The 25,763-nt window shown below is 30.2% G+C and overlaps 1 protein-coding gene across 1 annotated transcript in view; it reads right to left on the reverse strand.

Moving 5' to 3' along the window:
* Positions 1 to 11,744: 11,744 nt before the first annotated feature.
* Positions 11,745 to 25,763, reverse strand: part of dnt (tyrosine-protein kinase Dnt) — a 183,877-nt gene continuing 169,858 nt past the window's right edge. Inside the window, exons 7-11 of the mRNA XM_075382539.1 lie at positions 23,807 to 23,966; positions 22,883 to 23,035; positions 22,115 to 22,274; positions 16,836 to 16,972; positions 11,745 to 14,191 (exon numbers count right to left, since the gene is read on the reverse strand). Of these exons, the coding sequence (XP_075238654.1) occupies positions 14,080 to 14,191; positions 16,836 to 16,972; positions 22,115 to 22,274; positions 22,883 to 23,035; positions 23,807 to 23,966 (722 nt within the window). The 3' untranslated portion in view covers positions 11,745 to 14,079. The remainder of the gene's footprint in view (positions 14,192 to 16,835; positions 16,973 to 22,114; positions 22,275 to 22,882; positions 23,036 to 23,806; positions 23,967 to 25,763) is intronic.

The raw sequence follows: 25,763 nt of genomic DNA on the forward strand, positions 1-25,763 counted from the left end.
TAATAATATTAGTTTGTCATTTCCTTATTTCAGATTTTCATAATCTTGCCAAGGACTACATTAATTAACAGTAAGAGGCCATCATCTTATGTAAATCCTTTCTTAATCTGAAACAGTTCTGAGGTTTTTCCCATAAATTTCATTTTAGAGGTGGTGTCTATTAAAATTGCTTTAATTAAAGTTATTGTCAACTCCATATTCTTTTAGAATGTTAAATGACGTTCATTTAAAATTTTATAGAAATCTTGTATATTATTCTGTCTGAAACTTTCTTCAGTGTTAGAGATTTGTGATTTTTTGTATATTTTCTCATATTTGGCTGTTATTATTTAATCATTAAAATAGTTTTTTTTTTCTGGACTAACAGAAGAGCTTCCATTTACTTTTCCTTTCTTCAAGTACTTCATTGCATGTCAGCTTCCACCAAGCATGTTTTCTGACTAATTAATGTAGCGATTTTCTCTGTGGCTTTTAAGGTTATGTTTTAAATATTTTTCCAATCAGCATTGGTTATTTTAATTTTTTAGTTTAGTTCTTTGTTTAACTATTTTCTGGGTCAATTTTAGTGATTTTAATTTTTTTATTTTTATAGTTTTGAGGCATTAATTTGGTCTTATTTTTAAAATTATAATGATCCAACTCCAAATTTCCACTTTTCATAACTTTTATATTTATAATTTCTCACTGATTTTTTTAAAGAAAACGTACTTTATGTTATAATTTACAACAATCACACACAGATAATTAAATTCCTTACACTGTCATCACAACTTTCATTAAATTTCTATATTTATAAGTAAAAAAAAACAACTAAATATGTTTTTAATATTGTTCTTATCTCTGTGACTATTGATAAATTTACCTCCTAAATTATAAACTTATTAAATTTTAATACATCAAGTTCTATAAATTTTTTCCTCAAAAATATAGTTTAATATGAAAAAGGCATATAAATAATAACCATGTAAAATTTTAAACAGCTCTTCTGTGAACAGAATGCCTTACAAAAAAACCAATCGCATTCCTGACGGATTTACAAGTGAACAATTTTTCATGCCGAGATTTTTCTCATCCATGAGTGAAAAAATTTAAGTACTCCAAAACATTTAAGTCCTACTACTTATCAAGAAATATTTAAAAGCATTAATGTTTAACTATGTGCATATAGACTCTCATAAATTGTGAAATTTTAGTAATATTTATATTTTTACTGCAAAATTAATAGAAAAGCAGATAATGACATAAAAAATGTAAACCATTGAGTAGGTTTACATGCAATTTTCAAGTATTTCTCATTTTTTAAAACTAGATTTATTCTTTAATAAACATAATTCTATTTTAATTTCAATAAAAACAATGCAATATTTTACTTAATTCCATTAATTAATTAAAATGTAAGTACTATACTAAAATAATGTGTGAACACAATCATATGTACTTATGATTGCTAAACACACAAGTATGCAAATATAAATTATTAAAAGATATTATGTGTTAGAATTTTACTACATTTAAAATGTACAAAAAGTTTTATATTAGCATTTTTTAAAAACAATTTCAATATATAAAAAAGTAAGTTACAGAGGTTTGGCCGCCATGAGGATCCTTGCTGCTGCACAACTCACCTTGTCAACTGTGCTAGAAGAGCGACCAGTAGTAAGCATCCCTTTCTTGGCCTTTTTCAAAACCTTGTCCACAAGGGAGGAGTGGTGTTCTGCTTCATTCTCTTATTCGTTACCTCCAGGTTCTTTCTCTGGCTGGTATTCAGGCCATCATAAGGGGTCTCCAGAGCCAGGTATTCCTTGCAGACCTTTTTCCTGGAAGCCCCCTGCAAAGTCGTTTCCAGGAGCTTTTTCCTACTCCAGGTTTTTATCTGTTTGCACGTTTGGTGCTGATCCTCCCTAGGATCATTTGCCGCCAAGGAGATGGCCTCCTTCATTTGAATTTTTCCTGTGATAGCTTCCAGGGGTGCGTTCAGGGACAGATTTTGCCATCTGGCCACCTGTTCAGCTCCTCCTCTTGACTGTTGTTCGTTTGATTTGGGTTTGTTTTGACTAGGTTCTTATTTAAAGATCCACGAGTAATATTGGTCACCCCACACAGAGCCCTGCATGTGAAGATAAGGCTGAAATACTTGGAGAGGTCGTCCGATATCCCCAAGGGACCATGTGGGACACCTTTACCCTGGTGTCACAGGCCGATCAATTGACGAGTTCCATGGTCAAAAGAGATTATGGGCACAGTTGCTCACACCTTCTGTCTTAGGGGTTTTATGGTATCATTGTGTTGTCAATTAGTAAGTATATCTACACTGTTAATTCCTGCTTTTGTATATTTACTTAGTTATTTATTTTTAAACTAATTTTCATTGTCTTATGTCAATTAAATAACTTCCCATCAAAATATAAAGTTTTAAGAAGCTTCTAGATTTATTGAGTATTGATTATTCCATTTTTATATTGTTTGGAAGATGGCTCAAGAAATTAATACATTAAAAGGAAAATTAAAAGAAGTACATCAAGAAAATGATTAAAAGATAAAGGAGAAGTTCTATGATAATTCTGAAAATTGTCTGATGTATACTTTGGAACATTGGGACTTTGAATAAATTTTTATGATTTTTTTTTTTTAAATACTTATAATTGCAGTATTTGTAATAAAATACCAGTCAGTAATGAATAAACTAAAGTACTGGAGAAAGGTAAATTAATTATTTGAAAAATTTGTGGTATGAAATTATATTAAGCAATATTTAGCATAGCATTCTGTTGTTCATGCAAAATATGCTGGTAGATAACATGTCATATAATACATTTAAAAAACATTATTTATAAATGTAATAAATAAAAACATTCATAACATAAATTACTAAACATCAACCATAGACCAGAATATGTTTAGGAAGAAGGTGCAAATCTATCATTTAAGAATTTCAAATTCTTTAAGAATTTAATTCTAAAATATCATCTAAGAATTTATTTAAATAATAAGCATTTTTTTATTATTTAAAAATTCTAAATATGAAATATAAATAATTCTAAATATCATTTAGGACAATTTTAACTAACTTAAGGTTATTTAAATAAGTCAGAAATAAAGATGGTCTTAAAACTATAGGAAATAATACTTTTCAAATCATATTTAATAGATTTCTGAATAGTTTTGTTTATTTCAATGAATTGTATTTTTTCTCATTCGTCCTTATATGTCATCTCCTTTATTTTACCCAATAATTTATTTGTCTTATTAGATAATTTTCTCTTCCTACCCTTCTTTTTTTTTTGAGACACCTATTGCAGAATTTATTACCATCTTCTGTATCTGCTCATTTATTTCGTTTAGACTTTGTTTCATTGAAATAAAAATATTTTAGGTTTTTAAATTTTGTATAGAAGAATAAAAATTAGCCAATAATGTGGTTTTAATGAGCTACATTATAGGGCTTTTCTAGAACAATACTATGATTAGCTCAGTGAAACAAGCTTGAAAGATCATTAAAAACAGGTCTAGATTGTGACCAGTCAAAGACATGTGGAGGTTAAAAACTCATTAATTACTGCAATAGTGTTTTTATTCTTTCTAAATCCAAAACTGATTGTATTCAAATAAATATTTTCTTTTAAAAATTTTATTTAATGAATCAGTCAAAGATTAATTTTAAGATGTCATCCCTCAAGATGAAGGAATAATGCAGTGATAGACTTATTACAGTTAGAGAGACGTTAATTATGATTTTTAGGAAACAAGTTGTCCTCAAGAGAATCCTCTGAAATCAAGCCATGAATCTGAAAACCACAGTTACTGATGTTAACACTGTGAACCTGCTACGACATTACAATTTTTAACTGAAGCTGGAAAGCCTAAAAACTCATCTTCAATGTAAATAAAGGTATTTATAATATCAGAAGCAACATTAACAACATGTGGATACAGTATTAATTGTATATGTGTTTAAATATAGACAGAAAATAAAAGTCATCTACAAATCTACACTCCTTAAAAGTATTAAAACACAGACTATTATTCAGTAGCGGATTTTATGTACAAGTTGAATAATCTGGCAGATTAGCCAGATTATAGTTATATGTTTCCTAACAAGTTATATGTTTTTCTAACATTACTTAAGTACAATCTCTACTTTGTGAAATGATACCTAAATATTTGTAAGCATCAACAGCATATGATTCACTCTTATTTAAAAAATGACAAATATGGAAAATTTTTCAAATGCATTTCCTTTCTAGTTCAGTCTATAGTTGCATCTCATATTATTCATGAAATACAAACAATCCTTGAGAAGAGAGTGACAGTCTTAACTGACTGTCATGACAGAAGGCTGCTGTACAAAACAGTTGTTCAGTTTTTTAAATTAATGTCGCATAATTATGAATTCAGGATTCCTTATCTCTAATATTTTGATGATGAGCAGATTTTTCATTTAATAACATTGTATCAATAATGAAGGGAAAATATTATGATATTTATTATCAGCCTTTAAGTTAGGTAAATTATCTTCATTGAAAATAAAAAGTTATAATTCAATAACAACATAACTTGACCATATAAAAATGAATCCACACAAAAATGAATCATTTCTCTAAACATTTTTATTCATTAAATGATTTCATTCAATAATAAACTTTGAAGTAGTATGAGACTTGTCATAGATTAAATTTACCAATTGCTTTATGTGAAAGATTCTGTTGTGAGAACATCAATTAAGATTAGCATTTTCTTCTTAAAGAATGTTTATATTTCACAAGTAATATGAGTTGAAACTTTAAACTAAACTTTAATGGAATACGTTTGGGAAATTTACCATATTTTTTATCTAACTTTGAACTCAAAATCTCTTTGGTAAATGATCCAGCAGTTCATCATGGATTGAGACTTCCAGAGCAATAGGTTCTTCTGTTTTAAGAAGTGCAAAATCATATAACACTTCAATATTGTCATCTATTTAGAATTTATTTTAGATGTTTTTTTCATTTATCAACCACAATAATTTATTTATACATATTAATAAATGTGTTAGTAAAAGAAATAATTTATGCATGTTAGTGGTTGATTTGTTTTTGTTTCAGCATATTTTATATGATTTTTTTTAAGCTGTATTAAACATTTTATTTTGGTAATTTATCATTTGACTAGTTTATTACTTCTTTATACCTTTCTATTCTCTACAAATGTTTTAATCTAATTAAAATAATATTTTATCTTTAATCTAAAAAAAACCTCATTTATCTTACATTTTATTTATTTTTTAACTTATTTACCACATTCTACATCCTCAGTTATTTGTTATCTACATGATTCCAATCTATGACTTTATATTTTTTACCTTTGAAAGCTTTATGTAAAGCTTCAATGTAAGCTTTTATGTAAAGTTTTTTTACATAAAGTAAATCAAACTTTATGTAAAAAAAGGTTCATGTTTTTCTAGTTTCCTCCTTTAAAGTACTTTCTTGCAATGCAGATGCTTGCTCTCAGCATTGGTATGTTTCCTAGAATTTTTGTAGGTTAGTGTATAAGTCCCATACACTTTTGTTTTATTTAATGATTTAAAGCATCAGCCTTTCATAATTGATATTGCTTTTGTAAACAATAAAATGTCTGCAGAAATCAATGCAGGAAATCTAAACACAACAAAAACTGGTTTATAAGGAAAAATGTATGAGTTCCTTTTTTTTTAATGATGTAACACTTAAGTTTTGCTGTCCCACACCTCTATCTGGCACTCTCACTGTGTCTCTAAAACATTCCACTTTCATCAAATCATTTGTTGAGAGCAGACTGCATTTGCACCTTGCAGAATGCATTTCTGATGAAGGATTAAAAAAAAAGATGATTAATATAATTGATTTATCATACTGTTTTTGGCTGAGGTGATGATTTTCTCATCTTCTACAATGAAAGTTTCTGTATCAGAAGTTTTGATTTCTGTATTTGTGTTTTGACTTCAAGGCAGAATGATAGCATCTCTGACTTTCATGTGGTGGTTCCAGGTTTGAATCCTGGTCAGTCAAGGGATTTTTCATATGTTACAAACTCATTAACATCCATCAGTATCTGTTATTGGGCATCAGCCTGTGGTTGCTATATAAAAAAAAAATTATTGCACACAGTCATAACTATTAATCAGATTTTTCAAAAAATTGTCATTATTTGACTGATTCAAAAGCTCCTGACAAGATAACAATGTTATTTTCTTCTTATTGCTTACTGCAGCACAAAACTTAGTTTAGTGCAAAACACTTTTAGTTTCTGGCGAAAATCAACAAAATTATACAGATTTTTACAAATTCCCACTACTTCTGATGCTTCACAGGTAATCAGCCAGAGATTTGTCTTGATCATACCCAGTATGCTTTTAATGTGATTATCAATCATATTAAAAGTTAGTTTGATGTTAATACCGTCAAAATTTTTCACTGTCCTCAAATGTATTCTGTCAAATTTGAAATAACTAAACCACATAAAAATCTAGAGTTCCATTTACATTTCTCCCACAACGTTTTTATAGCATCTAAAAGTTTTAGTAAAGTTCTTCCCAATTTTAATTTATAAGTATTATTTATTCTTCAAAATCCTTCATCTTCTTTGTCAATAAAATCACAACAAATTGTGAACCCAATTTCATTCATAAAACATAAACTAAGAATTTTTAGTAAGGATTCTCTGTGGATGCAATTATATGCTTTCTTGAATCTACAAATGTTATCACCATGTCTACTTCCTTTTCTGTTGTAATCCGCGATTAGTTTGACTCATGTTCTGGTCTGGACAGCTCCTCCAACATCTGAAACGTCCCTGGTATTCTCTTAGTTATTTTTTGAGTTGTAAACCGATCCTGCTGAGGATGATGATTCTTGAAAGAATTTTGTATGTTGTGTCTAGAACTGAGATTCCCCTGTGGTTGATATGATCGGTTTTGTACACTTTTTTATATACTGGTTGGAATATGGAGGGCTGTTGTACAGTGTTCTGGTAGTTCTTCTTTGATACAGATGTTGATGAAGAGCAATTTTTCTGGTCTTCCTGCATATTTCCAGATCTCTACAAAGGTTTGATCTCCTGCCACTTTGTAATTAATTCTTCAAAACACTCAGTGCTTGGTAGATTTGTAGGAGGTACTAAATGTATCTTGTAGTAGATGTTGTTATTAGGGTGCTGGTGTCAAAGTTTAGGAGTTCTGTGGATTCTTCAAAATTTAGGAGTTTATTGAAATTTTTAGCTAGGATTTCTACTTTATGTTTATTGCTATGGGCCAGATTATGGTTTTCATGCTTCATTAGTAGGTTGAGGGTTTATATTTTTGGAGTTGTTTTTTTCCCCTCAAATATGTGGGTTTAAGATTAGGCTGTGGTTTCTTCAGAGATCGATGAGTCTCTGTCCATTTTCATTTGTTCTCTTTTGGGCAGGCCATTTTCTGATGATGTTGCAGTATCCTTTTTCTCTGCCTAGTTGAGCATTGAAGTCTCCAATCAGTTGTTTAACGTGAATTTTTGGGATGTATTTGTGGTCTGATCAAGCAGGTCGCAGAACTTTTCTGTTACTTTACTTTCTTTTGAGATTTGTTTTTATTATTAGTGGAAGCGTAAACATTTATTATGGTATAGCTTTTATTAGATGTTTTTAGAGTATTGAGATTCTTGGGGATTGTGACTTGAATTCTTGTATGTAGTTTATTATTTTGAGGCTGACCAAAAGGCATTTTCCAATTTATAGGACACTGTTCATCACTCTCTTCCCAGATATAAGTTTGTAGAGCCTATATCCTTGAGATTCTGGCATCCTGATCAGTGTTTCTTATTTCCTGCAGTCCTATGATGACAATTTTGTGTTTGTCACTAGGTCAGTTATTATTTTTATTTTACTAGTCTGCTTGAGTGAGTTTACATTGTGCATGAAAATGTAGGTGATTTGCTTCTATTTGATTTTGGATTATGTATTATTCTTGTTAAGTGTGTGTGGTGTTAGGGCTTTACAATGCTTCCAATCACATTTTATCATCTAGGTGGCAGCCCACCATATCTGAGTGCTGCCTTCTCTGAACTCTGATATTGCTTGGAACAGCCAGTGCAGTATTCCTTAAAATAACTTTCATGGTTGACTGTCAAGGGGTCACCTGTGGTAGGACTAGGTCCTGAGTTACAACTCTAGATGTAATCTAGTGAGGTGATAGTGGGGTATGACTAGATGATAGATGAAGTTGTGAAGTTTGGTTAGATTCAGTTCACCAGACAAATTTCTCCTATTTGTTCAGAATATATCCAAGCACATCTCATGGAGGCTTGATCTGTGTATTTTGGAGAAAAGTTAAAAAGTTTGATCCTAAACCTGTACTTGTTTTTCTAAGATTATAGCACAGATTTTTCTGTATTCATCTAAAAACTTCTTTATTAACCAGCTTATCACCTTGTACATGATTGGGACACTTTTATCCCAGTCAAGGTCAAATTGTACATGTAGGTAAATTACCTGTGCTTCTTAAAACAATGTTTTTACCCTATTTTCAACAGGCTGCCATTTACCACTTCAAAGACTTAACAAATAACTGCAAATTTGAAATTTATTCTTTGCTGTTATCTTGTTGCTTTATCCCCAAATCTAAGTAGATTGTAAAGAGAATGTCCTACTCATACTAACTGTGAACATATTGAAATATGTCTTGTTTTTTGTGATCACAAAAGATAAACATCAATATACTTGTCAAGTAATACCCCCAATAAGAATCAAGAATCCAACAAATTTGTGTATTCTATATTTCTTATTTCACAGCTTTATCATTAGTAAGCTATTCACTCTTTAAGAGAATGATACTCGTTCTTTGACAAAATGATATTAATAAGAAATACTACCAAATATTAGTAAGAAATTACTTGTTGCAGTGCCTTAATTGTTACAATATCTCCCTGCTTATGTTGTTTTACAGGAAAACATTGCAAATAATGTTTTGTCATCATATCTTTCATCCAGTGGAGGTTGAAAAATATATATTGTCATCAACTGTTAACAATAATATTAAGAAATTACATCATGCCTAGCTTAATTATTATCAATATCTGAGGCTGAAATCAACTCATTTTCTTTTATTTTCTGCATTGTGGTTGGATATACTGATAAACTAAAATTAAATAAGTAATACTTATATGTATCTCTACTTAACATTGTAGTAATCCAGTAGTGTGGTGTTCTATGATGTTTCATTTCTGTTTTTGGAACAGTTTTTATGTATAAATACATTTTTAAGAAATAATATTTTATATTTAAGTTTTTTTTTGTTTAGTTCTATTTTCAATATCTTTTGCTTCAAACAAAAAATTAAAAATTTATTTACCTTTTAATAGGATATGTTTTCAAACTTATAAGAAAAAATGGTGATAACATATTAAAAACTTAATAACTTCTTAAAAGAAAATAACTGGTATTCCTTCATATGATATCAATCATATATATATATAATATGTTCAATTTAAAAGAGGCCTCATCACTCAGTAGAATGCATATTAGCAAGTATTGATGTGAGATGAGTAAAATAATGTGGAAGTATTGGTACGACTGGAGCTGGAGAGGAGAGCGACTGTTTACTGCCTGCACATTTGACTATTGCCATTCTGTGTCCAGCATTGACTTTTGAACAAGGTTATGTATGTTAAACTGCAGTTAAATGTTGAAGAATGTGTATGGAAGCTTATTTAGAGATAAGATCTCATGTTGTGTGTCAATGAAAGTTCAGGAAGGGATTTGAAAAGGAAGGACTAGTGAAAAGTGTTATTCAGAAGTTAGTTAAAAAACATTTATGAAGTAGGTTCGGTGTTAGACCAGAAACATGCCTGACACAGGTCAGTTTTAATGACACTGATTGAAGCGGCAGTTACAAAATATCCTCATAATTCTTTGCAGAGACTAAGACAGGAAAAGGATATTTCACTAGGTTCAGGCCATACTGCAGTGAGGAGAATGCTGAAATGTTATCTGTATCAAATACAGTTTTTTTATGAGCTAACTAAGGCTGATTATGCTAAAAGGGTTCACTACTGTCAATGGTTCAAGAACTTCATTTAGAGGCAACATTTACATTTCATATCATGTGTTTTCCACAGATGAAGCATGGTTTCACCTTGGTGGATATGTTAATAGTCCTTCTACTACCAGACCTGAGGTACTGAAAACCCACACAGTTTCTTTGAATCTCCTCTATACCCACAGAAAATTGGTGTATGGTGTACGGTTTCAAGCCAACAAATAATAGGACCCTTGTTTTTTGAAAAAAACTGTGGATGCTGCGATCTACCAAGAAATTAGCCAATTCATAGCATTACTGCAAGAGGATGAGCGTGAGAACAGCAGCCACTTGCCATACAACTTGCACCACTATGGAAATGCTACAGGTTAGGTGGAACAATCATTTCTAAAGGAATGTGACCATCAAGATCCCCTGATTTGACAAGTACAGACTTTTTTCTGTGGGGTTTACTTAAAAGAAATTATTTACAGGAGCAATCCACACCCTGCAGGAACTGAAGACAAACATTACCAAGGTCATCCAGGAATCAGACAGGATATAGCTAACAGGAGTTCAGCTAACAAGAGTAGTCAGGAACATGGCCAAATGTGTTTGCAAGTGCATAGGAGTGCATAGACATCATTTTCAACAATTTCTGTTAATTATTATGTATTTTCCAATATACTATAATTTACAGACTAAACTAAGTAATGAGAGGCCTCTTTTAAGTTGAACACCTGTATATTTATATATTTATGCAAGAGATTCTATACATTTAATTAAATATTGTGAAAAATTGCTGGTTTATCTGTCCACAAGTATATTATTAGTAGGATTGAATGTGTTAATTTTGCAAAAATTGGATTAAAAGAGTAAGTCTCAGCCCAAACATCTAAAAGTTACCTCTCTTTTACTCTGAAACTAAGCTCTACGTGAAAACATACAGACTTCAACTTAAAAGCTTAGATGCTACACATAGAAATGAGGGAAATTCCAGAGGGAACTAATTTCTTTTATACTGAAGCCTCTCACATTCTGGGAAAAAATGACTGTCAGTCACAATGGACTGTATGTATAATCTACATGCTGGTCTTCTGTATGGGTATTAGCTCTCAAATAAGACCTGAACATGCCACTCAGGCGAACCAAATTTTATAAGAATTGATCAATTTAAATCAAAAAGGTCTTAACATAAACAGAATAAGAATACAAAATAAGAAACCTCTTAATCTTTTTTCAGAGTGATTGTAACAGTGTTTACTCAATCTATCAGAAAACCCGTTTAACTATTGACCGAGCCAAGACTACACTAAACTTCCATATCAGTTCAGGAGCAGTGAATGGATTATTTGCAAGAAAGTTAACTCTCTCGTTACCTTCAACTTCTAAGTGTCCACACATTCAACAAAATTCTATACCAACAAGCAATAAAATAGTACAAGTATTTTATGGCAATTCGAGACAAGCAGAGAATGAAGCTGGTGTGAGTTAATTGTCTTAGATGTTAACTGGTTGTTCAAAAATATGGTTATGCATTTATATAAGCTCATCTAACTTCTGAAATTAAACAACAATAAACAACTCTCCTGAGTTAAAGACCTGCAAAGCAATGCTTAAATTAAGATCTTAGTAACAAATTGATTACAGAGTGTTAAGTTCTGTTATCATTTTTACTTATATGAGGGCTAATCAATGTTCGGATAAAATGAAAAATTATAAAATACAATTTTTAAGAATGTAATTTAATAGAAAAAAATTATATTTATATATAAAAATCTCTAATTTACAAATACAGCAGACATTTTCTATAAAATTACACAATGTACAACACACTAATTACAATAAATATAATCATAAAATATATACATTTTTTATTTTATAAACAAAATTTTTATAAATTTTATACTCTATGCTTTAATAATTTAAAATAAATATTTACTTTACTACTTTAATTTCAGCAATTTCAACCATTAAATTTATATTGATCATGAAAGTAAAAATAAATAAAAATCATTAATTTCAATATAAAGTTAAGAAATATTTTTTCTTCTGCAGCTAATTATGGAAATACAAAATACTACTTTAAAAAATGTAAATTATGAAAATCACTTACACAAATCATTACAAAATTATTTAGCACATATATATAAAATATTTATATTTTTATAAAAAAAATAACTGAGATCATTTATATTTGTACACATTTAAAATGCAAATAAATACTTGCTCTCTTGGTCAGTTGCAAGGCACTAACTCTTTGTTGTAAGTATAATAAATGCAATAAAATAGTCAGTGTAATTTGAAGGTGTTCTTAAAGATACCTACTTAAATACACTTCATGAATTAGGCTCTAAGAACCTACTTATCTTTACAACATAATAATAGAAATATGTTCAAGAAATGTAGGCATTACATTCATTACAAAGTTAACCTTTCATCTAATTAATTACAATATTTTTGTTAACCAATTGCAATGAACATCAATGTAAGTACATCACTTCAGTTGTGAAGGTAAATTAATATACCAAATACTAATAGAATGGAAGATTTATATATGAATTACAGATACATAAAATTGTATTAGTGGAGGAAAAGTTACTTTTCTATATTGAGCAGTTTTTTTATTCATTATGTAATAAAAAAAAAATAATTCCTTCTAAACCTTAGTATTAAATAATAAAATAAAGCAGTTAATTATTCATAACCACTAAATTAAATATTTCCCTACTATAACTAATTAAATTACTGAAAGTTCAGAGTAAAAACCAAGGAAAACACACTGGCATTAGAGATCAGCAAAAGTGAACAGATTTAATTTTATAATCAATTAATTCAGTCTTTAAATTTATACTGATCAATGAAGTAAAAAAAATAATAATAAAATCATTACTTGGATCTTACTTAAACTTAAAGTTTTTTAAATAATTTTAATGAAGAAATCTGTTTATTCAAAAATATGCTAATTGAATTTCTAAAGTTAAATAAAAAATTATAAAAGATTACAAAACTATATTTAAACACATGTAAAAACTTAACCAGTACTGTACGAAGAATTTCATTTGTTAGAAAATAAAATAGTGGCTAGGCTAATATGGTAATTATCACAAATTCTTACTCTAAAGAGAAATAACAAGTCCTAAAGAACCTCAAATAAGTCAACAGTGAATATTTCAATTCAATCATTTCAATAAATAACAGATTTTAACATAAGCCCGACAAAATATACTTAAAGAGAAAGCTGCTTTCAATATTAAGATATGCGAAGTTTTTTTTTTTTTAATTATATTTATTACTCATAACATTCAACATATCAATCAGGTAGTTTTGATTTATTTAATAAACAGTTAATAAACTGTGTTCTTTGTCACTACAAGAAAATTCATCAGTCTAACAAAAAAATGTTCTCCATTTTATTTCAATTTTACTATTTGACAAATGAAATGATGGAAAATTCATCAGTTTTAATAATTCATTACTTATAAGCTAAATATGTTATTCATACAAGATATACTATTTTTGTACATCATATGTACAAAATAAATCTTATGTAATAATGAAAATGTTTGACCAAAAAATACATCTTCAAAAATGAAAATTGATGATTTCCCATCATGGTTCAACTAAAAATTCTGTTCTAACTTTTAATAATTCTTTTAGGCAGAATCAATTATAAGTGTTAAATTAATAAAAAAACATAACATAAAACTAATTACCACAATTTACTTTTCAAAACATTAACTTGTAAATAACCCAGGATTACAAAGATAATTTCACTTCAATACAAAAAAAAGCAAATAATAAATTAAATACTCTATACAAGTAAAAACTATTAATAAAAATAAAGAAAATAGATGTATTAAATTAAGTAGCAATAAATTGAGTTTATTAAATTTAATCAGTTAAAAAACAATTATGGTAAACTTATGGGCTTAGAATGAAAGTAATATTTACATTAGAGAAAGAAATGAAGAATAAAATAACTACATTTAATACATTTCTAAATATTTATATGTATTTTTAAAAATAGATATATTTGTGTATTATATATTATTTATATATGTAGGCTTATATCACACATATTTTGTCAATTGTGAATAAAATTCCTGAAGATAGACTAATAGCTGTGAGAATGTAAGGCGTTCATCACTATTCATAGACCAGCAATATGCCATCACAGCAAATCTGTAAAATAAGATTCAAATTAATAATCAAATGTAATTTTTTTAATTAATCCAAAAAACTGTTTAAAAATTATATATATAAAACAATAATTTAAAATAAGATTTAACTAATTCACTACAAAAGAAGCCAACTATAATTTAATAATAATGATAATTTTCCTTTTGAATTCAATGACATTTTTTTTAATTACTCAAATAATGGTTATATTATTTCCCAAGTCAAAATATTAGGTGAACAACATAAAACTGAACTGCTGTACACCAAATACAGTTGTGGCATGTAACATTTTGTGAATGAAATCAAAACATAAATTAAATTAAATTCTGTATTTAAATTAGCAAAAGTTTATATATTTACTGTATTTTTACATAAGATGTTTGAAATGAGCGCCTTACACAGCAATGCACTTTGAGTACAAAAGTGCTCACATTGAAAATCACTGTCACAAAATGTTGATGTCAATGCAGTTGTTGATTTCTTGTTGAGTGTTTGCCTTCAGTTCATCGATAATGTGGGGATTAATTCATAACTCTAATCTTGAAATAGCCCCAAAAGAAAAATTCATAACTAGACAAATCATGAAAATGAAGCAGAAACCATCCGCTCTTCAAAATTCATTCTTCTCTAAAAATTGCATAAATTCTATAAATTGCAGAAAAATTATTTTTATGTGTGCACATTGATCCATCTTGTTAGAAAATGCCATACTCTTTTTTCAGGATATGTTAACTGAGCACAGAATTCTTCAAAAATTGTACAGTACACTTCTGTGTTGACAGTCTGGTCGAAGAATATTTGTCTCACTGTACAATTATCAGAAACAGCACCAATTTTCTCATCGCGAAGAGGATGCTCAAACATCAGGTGAGAAATTCAAACATCATTGTGAAATTAACCATACCAAAATTGTGGGGTATAAATCAAGAGGTAAATTTGGTGCTTCCTTATGGTTTTTGATCTAAAAAATTGAATAGTGGTCCCAGATCTCTATCTCACTTACGTTTTAAGAAAAATGAGGTAAAACACAATGTTTTGTTGGAAAAAACACTTTTTTTAGGTTTGGAATAAAATAACTTTGTTAATTTACTAATAAATAAATAAACATTTTTAGTTAACTTTCTAGAGATTTATACTCCTCAATTTATACCTGAAGAATTTTAGTACAGTTTAATTTCACAAAGAGCAGAAAGTAGGGCTAAATGCTTCATGGCCACTTGCTAACGAACCATTTTCTGACCTATTTTATAAGAATATTTTTCTTATTTTTAGCTGTAGAATCATCTCGCGAAGGATTGCCATGCAATTTGGCATCACCTGTATATACATTATTTCAGACTGGCAAAAATGCTTCTTTGAATATCAGTTATCACTTCTGAAGTTCTAACAGAAGGTCAGCTCAATGTATACCATTTTTTAACCAAATCATATAAGCCACTCTTTGCTGGGATATGAATATTCGAAAATTTTACCATGAATATTTGAAGCGTTTCTCGAAAGGATCACACACATAAGCTTCTACTACACTCTTTCTTCTATTGAATAAGATATTTTACAAAAACTACAGTAAAGAACAAAACTATACTGAACAGAAGCAAGAACAGCTAATAGCTGAAAACAAACGATGAGAGCAGTAACATACACAACCAATAGTGACGCGAGCAGTGGCAATGACGGGTGAAGTTAAATGAGTATACCTTCAGTTCAAGGCAGCTGGTTCAGTTTTAAGTTGCTCACCTGGTATATCTTGGGTATAAACCCAAGATAATATTATGCTTATACCAACTTTCTTTAATACAAATAGTTTGCATACTTTTTAGAAGGTCAAAAAAACTAGAATAAAATGTCTGGAACCTTTAATGAATAAAAAAGGGTAATTGAAATGAAAAAGTGAATTGGTGTAACTTGAACCATTAAATAACTGATGACCTATTACTAATTACTATTCTTTAGTTACATTAGAGGCAAAACAAGAGAGACTTTTTAACATTAACTTTAATATATCAATTTTTTTCTTTGAATAAAGCTTTCTGAATTACAGTCTTCACAATAAGGTGTTATAAGGAGTTTCTGATTGAAACTCTACTAGTCATACAGTCATATAAAAAAATTACAATGATTCAATAAATTAATAGGTTAACAGATCCTGCGATAATTGGTTTAATCATTGTGACAAAATAAAAATTACCAAACTGTGTAAACTGCTACTATTCTATAGAAAGAACTATCTTTTATCAAAAGAGCGTAATATTATTCATTAAATAATTTAGTGGCAAATTGATTTGTGGCAGTTCAATTTGTTGGAAAGAATTTTTATAATTTCTCTCATCTATAAAGTTTTATTTTTCTATTTTAAGTTATTTAAGTGAAAGTACTCTGATAACCAGAACTAATATTTAAATTCTGAATTGAACACATAATTTTTTTTCTTTTTTTGTTACAACATTCATATCCATGCATTTATTTATACATATATTATCAAGGCAAAAGGAATGAAATTATAAAAAAAAAAACTCATTGAAATACTATATGATCAATCAATACAGTGAGTGCTTTTCTCTTAAACTTTTAAAGAAAAAACTACATTAAAAAAAACTTTAAACATACTTTTTTTTAAATTTAAAAGAAACAAAAAACTAATACATACAATTCATCAGGGCAGTTCACAGGTTGCGCAAGACGGTAACCATCCTTGAGGTAAGCAGCCATTTCAAACGGATCTATTTCAATGTATGGTTGCTGAGCTAGTGTTGTCAGCTCCCATAACAAAACACCAAATGACCACTGAAACAGAAAACTTTATTAAAACAAAATAATTGCACTCACAAATAACAATTTTATGAAACAAATTCTTTAACATGTTGTCAGTATACTTTGAAGCATTTTATGTTTAAATAAATAAAATACACAAAAATTTATTTCACATCAACACAACTATGAGCAAAATTATTACATAAGGAGAAACGTTGTTGGATAAAAATTCCCTATTACCTTAGGATCTCTTGGCTAATTAAAATGAATAATTTATTTTTCATATTACTGTAACACATCTACATTAACATAATTACTAATATTACATAAGTTTTACTACTGCTTTTTGTGGGGTACTTTGATGAAATTTCTCTTTAATGTACAATTATACAATCTCGTTGCTGACATTAAACAAGCATATGTTTTCTCTGCACAACCTATACCCTATACCATACAGAAGTACATCTATACTTCTGTACTCTGCTATTTATCTATACTCTACTGTGTAAAGTATATCTATACTCTACATAACCTAGTCTACTATCCTGTGCAAAATACAAAATTTCATTATTGCAAAAACTAAAATATCATATAGGAGGAACTAAAATGCTTTGACATTCGCCTTGAATTGGCTTTAACCTTCCTGCATGTCACCCTAGAGCAGGCTATGAACATATGCTAAGTTTTTGTCATCAGGTATATTAGGTAAATCCTGATGATAATATAAAGTTACCAAATACCATGAACCTAACCTATGACAATTTGCAGTATTTGATATATCTCTCGGCTGATGCCATATCCTGCTTCCTTTGTAAGCAACCAAGGCATGTTGCAAAAACTAGCAACTTACAAGAGATAAACCTCTGCAATCAAGAAGTGTCTTCAGGGAGTACAGACTGTCGGGATTCAGAGACCACTTTTCCTAGCCTCTACCAACCTCTGGATAAACCAAGTAAGGCGCACAAGAGGGCACTGTTCACCAACTCTAGCTCTGACAACCATCAGGGAGACATCAGGAATGCAGCAGAAATGCCGAGCAATCCTCTAAACCAGGAGGTATCCTTGTTTTATCGACCTGTCAGTAAAATAAGATCAAAGAAGCCAAAAAAGGATAATGACAAACTAGATGTGGGCTTAGAACTCCTAATGGAAATCCTAGAAGTCAAAGAGACTTCGAAAGCTTCCTGGAATACTGCAAGGCAAACTCGGCAGTATTACAGCTACCACTTGAACACACGTCCAGTATGACAGAACTCATACATATGCTTCAGGAAATATACTTGAAAGTACTGGAAAGGAATATTAAAAGTAGGTTTACATATGTAATTAACAAATTGGTGCAACATGTTTTGACTAATGAGTCAACGGTGGTTGCTGTTACAAGCATATCTCATGGGGATTGCAACAACAGCAGCGCTGAGATGCCTGTCATTGATAGCTCACTGGCAGATCAAAGTGTATAGTAGTCCATTAGAAGAATTTATCATACACAAACAATATTCAATATATCAACTCAGTCCTACAATGGAATATTAATGGTTCCTTCCCCAGAAAGAAAATTTGCAGTTTCTTATTAATCGGTTCGGTCCAACTCTAATCTGACTTCAGGAAACTAATTTTAAGGACAGCCACTGTGCAGTACTGAAGGGTTATAACATTGTTCTCAAAAATTGATTGGATGTTTCCTACACCAGCGGTGGTGTGGCCATCTATACCAGTGATCGACTAACCTATAGAGAAATTCATCTCTGTATGGTACTATACTTGAAGCTGTGGCTGTGACCTCTACATTTACTTCTGGTGCATTTACTAAGTGTAATATCTACCCCCCTCCCCCCATTGCAGTCGGGAGTTTACTGTAAAGGAACTAATAGATATAGTTAGGCAATTGCCAAAACCATTCTACTGATAGGTGATTTTAATGCCCATAGCATCAGCTGGGGCTGCAATAGGTTTGACGTTAGGGGTAAATTAGTGGAAAAATTTCTCAAGAGTCCAGTGCTTGTTTTCTTTAACCTGAGTACACATGCACACCTCAACAACTCATATGGGACCTTTAATGCCATTGATCTGTGATCAATGTCACATTGATATGTGATGCCTCATCAACCCACCTTTATGAATGGAGAATCCTACAAGAATACAGGAACTACATGGCAGTCCCTATTGAGATAGCGATCAAACACCGCAAAGTAACCAATATTCAAAGAACAGTGAACCATAGGTGGCTGTTGCAGCATGGTGATTGGAGTAGATTTAAGGAATTGATTTCTGAAGACGCTGGAGTTCTACATCTGACAGGCAATGGGGCACAGATAAATGAATATGTTAGGGACTTTGTGGATCTTGTAATGCGCGTTGCTGAGCTCAGTATACCCAAAACATCTGGGTTCATTGGTATAAAACGTATTCCTTGGTGGAACAACGAATGCAAATTAGTGATGCAAGCATCAAAGAACGCTTTCAATACATATAAACGGAATCAGAATTAGGTAATGTTTGTGGAATATAACAAACATTGCTCAAAGGCTAGAAGGACTTATAAAGAAAGTAAACACCAAATGTGGAGCAATTACCTTGCTTCACTTAACAGCCACCCTCCCAAGAGTGAGGTATGAAACAAAATCAAAGGAAACTTTAAATTCAACTATGTATTCGGTCTAGTTGAGAATGGCTACGTTATACATGACCCCTGTGACACAGTGAACATTGTGGGTGACAGGTTTTCACTCAATTCGAGTGTCTCAAACCTTGACAACAGTTTTCTAAGGATTAAGAATAGCCTGTATTCAGCTTAGAGGACAAGCTTCAGTGGAATACCAACATCAACCGGAAGCTGAACTGCTTGAGTGAATTACAAGATGTACTTGCAAATTTAAAGTCTTCTAGCCCTGGACCTGATGGAATATTATATCTTCATACACAAGCTCTCAGATGAAGGTTTTCACCACTTCTTACAACTGTTCAATACTACAGTATTGTTGTATTACTGCACAACAGTGTTAATGGAAAAGTGTTGAACTTTGTAGCTAATTTTCTGAGCAAAGGGACGATCCATGTTAGAGCTAATTGGGAACTTTCAAAAGTTTTTGAAATTAAAAATGGAGTCCCTCAGGGATCAGTCCTAAGAGTGATACTCTTCTTGGTGCTATTAATGAGATAGCTGATGTGATCACTCCATCAGTAAAGAAAAGTATAAATGATAACAATATCACTATCACCTATGGGGGCAAGAAAATTGAAACTACTACGGAAATAATGCAGAATTTACTGAACTCAATGCAAAGATGGGCACACTGTAGCGGTTTCAAATTGTCGGTAACAAAGTGTCAAGATTTATTGTCTTCTCTAGACAGCTAGATGGACACAAGAACATCACAAATTAAACTTGGGTGAAGATGAGATAAAGGAAACAAATGAGATTAAACTTCTAGGTATGACTTTTGATGACAAGCTGACTTTCTCAAGCCACATTAAGTATACTAAGGCTGAATGTCTAAGGAGAATTAATGTCCTTAAACTCATATCATCTTGCAAGTGGGGTGTTGACAAAAAAAAATCATTCTGAACACATATAGTAGCATTGTTTTGTCGAAGCTGTATACAGGTCTCTCCTGTATGATTCTGCGAGAAAAAATTGACGGCTTACTAAACTCCTTGCACAATACTGCATTCACATATCCATAGGGGGCATTTGCGACTATCCTGTACAAAGGATAATAATGGAAACTTATGAACTCCAATTAAATTACAGGAAGAAATTCCAGGCTATCAAGTATGCGATCACAGCCCTTTTACCTCAGACTGCTCCGCTATCTCCAGAAACTAAACCTGTGTGTTCCAAGAATTCTCTGAAAGAAAACAGGATGCGAAGCTCCTTGGTTGTGCGCATCTCTGAAGATAGAGTATTTACCATCTGGAAGTCGTAAACAGGATCCAAGTTACCAATCTGCTAGAGAACAGTTTAGCAAGATGAACAAGAAGTACAATGGGTACACAAACACATATATACAGACAGCTCTGTCTCAACTGACGGATGTCTCAGCTGTTCAATTACGCTCCCTGACAACAAGTTAATATATAAGCTCAGTGCTTATTCCTATGTGTTTTTTACGAGGCCTATGCAATTTACTGTGCCTTGAGAGTTATTGTGACATCAATAAGCTCATGAGTGTGCTTGAAAGCTCGAGCTATAGGCGATCTGACCCATTGTCCAAATAATCTATGACACCCCCTCAAGAATAAACAAGACAGTGGTATTCGTATGGGTTTCAGGCCATTGCGGCATCCTTGGGAACTAATGAGCTCATGAGGCTGCAAAGAGATCAGCAACAAATGGCATCCGATGAGGATTAACATGTGAGAGTGATTTCATAAAAACAGTCCATGTTAGACTACGTTCTCAGTGAAATAAGTTCTGGCTGCTAAGTCCTCCCCACCCACGGCCTTACATGACATCTGGAAGAACGTGTTATTCGTGGAGGAAAAAGGTTTCGTGGAGAAACCTTTTATCCCAAGCAACAGAAGAGACCAAGTCAAACTAACTAGGCTGAGGAGTGGACACACAAAGTTGACCCATACCCATGTATTTGGATCTCCTCAGCAGAACTGTGAGGCGTGCAATGTAAAATGATCCATAAACTACTTGCTCATAGGTTGCCCAGTGTTCAGGTCTATTCAGCAACAATTAAACCAGGGTTTAGATATGAAGTGTTTAATAAACCAGAAAGAATACATAAAAAAAGACTGTTGTGGTTTCTTTCTGATAGTGGGATGAAGAACTTAATTTAATAGTTTTCCTTACGTAAGATCCGATATTTATTTATTATTCTTATTCTAGTTTCTGTTTATTGTTTATTTTTTTTATTGTTTGGTGTTTATTGTTTAATTATATGATCATGTAGTTATATTTAAGTTGCTAATGACTATAATTGTAGATGCAACTATAAATAAATGATGGAAATGAAAAAAAAGTCTTATTTTTCTAGTTTTTAATTACAGCAATTTACATGAACTTCATTAGAAGAAACAACATCAGGATTCACTCTTGATGTCATTGAATGAAGAAAATCAAAAGCAAAAATTAAATTAAAAAATAGGAATTAAACTTTATGCAACTGAAAAAGATGCACACATATTTTATTTTATCAAAAATTCTCATAATAAAATACTCACCACATCAGAAGCAGAAGAAAATGTTTTATTTGTAAGACTTTCAATAGAAAGCCACTTAATAGGTCTATTTTCATTATCTCCTAGACAGTGATAATCTGCAGGAAACAGATCACGAGCAAGAGCATTATCTGTTATCTGGATTCGCAATTTTTCATCCACTCTGAAACATAAAAAAATAATGTTTCACAACCAACAACATAATAAAATTGACAATCAATAAAAAACTATTATAAAAGAATTATAGAATTATTGTTATACACAAATACCTAAAAAAATTAATAGAATCCTCCTTTTGAAAACCTCAAATTAACTAAAATTAATTAAAAAATAACAAATAAAACTTTCTTCTAATTTCCATCCAAAACTTTGCACACAAAGTCAAAAAATACAATTATTTGAATTTAATGTTGTAGACAAAATTAAAATGATTTGATTGACTTTTTTTGTCCATAATTTTCATAATTCACAGAAAAAATTTAATAAGACTGCAAAAGAATTTTTTTCCTTAAAATAGTTGGGCAAATTTATTATATTATTATAAAGAGAAGATATAAATATAAATTTATATCCTTTTATTAAAAAAAAGAAATTAATATACATTATGCCAACTTATTTTGCTTTTGAAAAGCTTCTGCCATGTTCATAAATTCACAAGCTGCACAGAAAGTTCAAGATAAAATGAAAAAGAAATCAGGAAATTACAAACATAACATAGTTTTCTACTTAAAAACTATCAAATTTATACTCAGAATAATTAAGTATACATACACACAGTTTCTTGCAGCAAGATCTTTGTGCAAAACTCGTTTTTTATGGAGGTATTGCATACCAGTGATAACCTGCAATGCCATATCAACAACTTCCTGTGTTGTTAGAGTATGAGTTACACCTTCAACTCCTTGTTTACAATTTTGAAGGAACCTGTTAAAAAAATAATAAACATTTATTAATTCATATGAATTCAACCCACCAGGCTGGTCAAGTGGTTAACTAGTCGTTGCAAATCAGTTGTTTAACAGCTGAATTTCTTAGTCGTAGATTCAAATCCTAGAAAAGGTTATTTTCTTTTATAGGGATTTGAATACTAGAGAGTAGATATCAGTGTACTTTGGTGAATGGGGTTCAATTAACCACACATCTCAGGAATAGTCAGCCTGAGTCTGTATAAGACTACACCTCATTTACATGACAAACATATCATTCTCATCTCATTGGCCCATGGGGGAGGGATTGCACAGAAAATAATAACTCACATACATAACAAAAGATTCAGGTCACAACAAACAAAAATTAATTATTTAGATCTTTTACATAAAAAAAAAAAATTATTTATAATAAAATGTGATACATTTTAATTCTTTCCTACATAATTACTTAAAAAAGTAAAACATTGTACATATTTTACAAATAATTATGTTTTGTACACCAAAATTTCTTTGTGATTAAAGCTAATATTTAAAATTGTTTACAAATGTAAATACTTTCATATAAAACTATCTGTCAAAAATTTGTATTACAAAATCTGGTTTTATAAAAACAGATTAGATCATCATCATATAAACGAAGGATGATCTTTTGAATGTTATTTCTACCAAAACAATCAAAAAATGTTTTATGTAAAAAAATGTATTTTTCTACATAAAAGTATAACACTATATAATTCATAAATAATTGCAGTGGATTGTAAATTACCTTTTCAAATTTGTGAAACCCTGATTAGGGTATATTAAAAATGGGGCAGTATGATCTTCAATAGAAACTCCAAGAACAGATAAGATATTTTTATGACTAAGTCCATACAAAGTCATTCCTTCTTGAAGCAACAATGACACTTGAATGCTGGAAGCATGATCTGAAATAAAAAAAGAAGCATATAATATATGATAAATATATTTAAATAAATGTAAATACAGATAATAAAACAGTAAATGTAAATTTAAATAAATATATTACACTTATGAATATTACTGAACACAGCTAATGTCATTTTAAAGAAATTCACAAATGATTAAATTTAAGCATAGATTTAAACATAAACTATTTCAAAAAAAAAATCTGGGGATGCCAGACCCTTATTAGTCGTTAACTGCTTCTAAGATTTATATAAATCTTTATATAAATTTTATTTAACAGTTTAACATTCCAGTCTGCTTACAGCACCATAGCTTGTAAATAGGCCAGCTTCCATTTCTGGAGAGTGTCTGAAATTTATTACCAGTCACTTCATCTTTCTAACTTCTTTCTTCTAACATGTGGTGATAAAAGTAAAATAAAATAAAAGTTATCTAAACATTGATAAAGAGAATAAAAAATATATTTACTATGAAAGAAGTGGAAAACCATATGATTATGGAACTGGGATTCTTTAGATCTCTAATGGTTATCTGGATTTCATAATTAAGTAATATTTTTAAACCTTAAATAAATGGATTACACATAAATATTACTGAAAACAATAAATGTTTTTTGTACTAGAATTATTTCAAACCAAATTGTATCTAATATCACCTACAGGTTGAGAAAAAGAGTTTGTAACTTATAAAGTAAAAACCAACTTATTAAACACTTAAAAACTGGTATTCTTAAACCATATTTAACCATTTAATTTTTTTAGCAAACATGAAACTTTTCTTCTATAATTTTCTCAGAATCAAGTTTTCATTTAAAATTTTAAACAAATTATAAATAGTGGTTCAGTTTAAATTCAGATAAAAATATATCTTTAGATAAAATAATTTAGTAAGTTATCACTTCTGTAGTATTTAATCAATTTAAAATTTCAGGGAGTAAAGTAATGTGTTTTTCAGGAATGCAAACTGACTAATTTTGCAAACTGAAGCAATGAATATAAAGTGTTTTCATTGTTTTTTTTTAGTTTTGTTTTTTTTAAATAAGTAAAAGTTTTCTGTATTTGGGTTTGATATTTACTTGTGAAAGGAAGGTCAATGAAGAGGTCAAATGCAGAGTTTGAAAAACAATCCAAACCTATCATCAGTTGATTAATATTGCTACAGGAAAATAGACGTCAGTATAGAAACAATGATGAGAGTGTTTAATACCATCTTTGTACTGGAATTTTTGTATGAGGGTCAAGTCTCCTTTTGGTGAATAAATACTAGAGCCATTCTGCAGCAAGTGAGAAGAAATATAGCAATGGGAAAAAAGAAGAAATTTAATAAAAGAAATAACACAGTATGAGCTCAGTTGCAACAAATAATGGAGACTAAGGAAAATAGGAAAGCATGGTCATGTCATGGGAGTGAGAGGGTTGATGATTGTACATAGCTATGGATGCTAGATTGGATACAGGTAAGGGAGGGAAATCCTGAGTATGGAATAGGAAGGGTACTTAGAGAGAATGGTTATGGAAAGAGAAAAGAATATGCAGGAGAATAGACGATGTCTACAAGCAGTAAACTGTGTCATAAATGGCTGAAAAATTTCAAAACTTATAAGTATAAAGAAGGGGAAAAGTTTCAGGTGCCATATTACTTTATGTCATTTTTATTTAAAATTATTAAAAGTTCATAACTGTTAAAATTATTTACTCTTATTAATGAGGAAAAAGTAGGGTGGGATTGTGGTTTGTTCTAACAAGAAATCAATGTATTATACTACTTTTACAGTAAAATACTTTTATAATTCCTTC

Source organism: Lycorma delicatula, chromosome 1 (genome assembly GCF_047948215.1).
Source record: "Lycorma delicatula isolate Av1 chromosome 1, ASM4794821v1, whole genome shotgun sequence".
NCBI classification, from domain to species: Eukaryota; Metazoa; Arthropoda; class Insecta; order Hemiptera; family Fulgoridae; genus Lycorma; species Lycorma delicatula.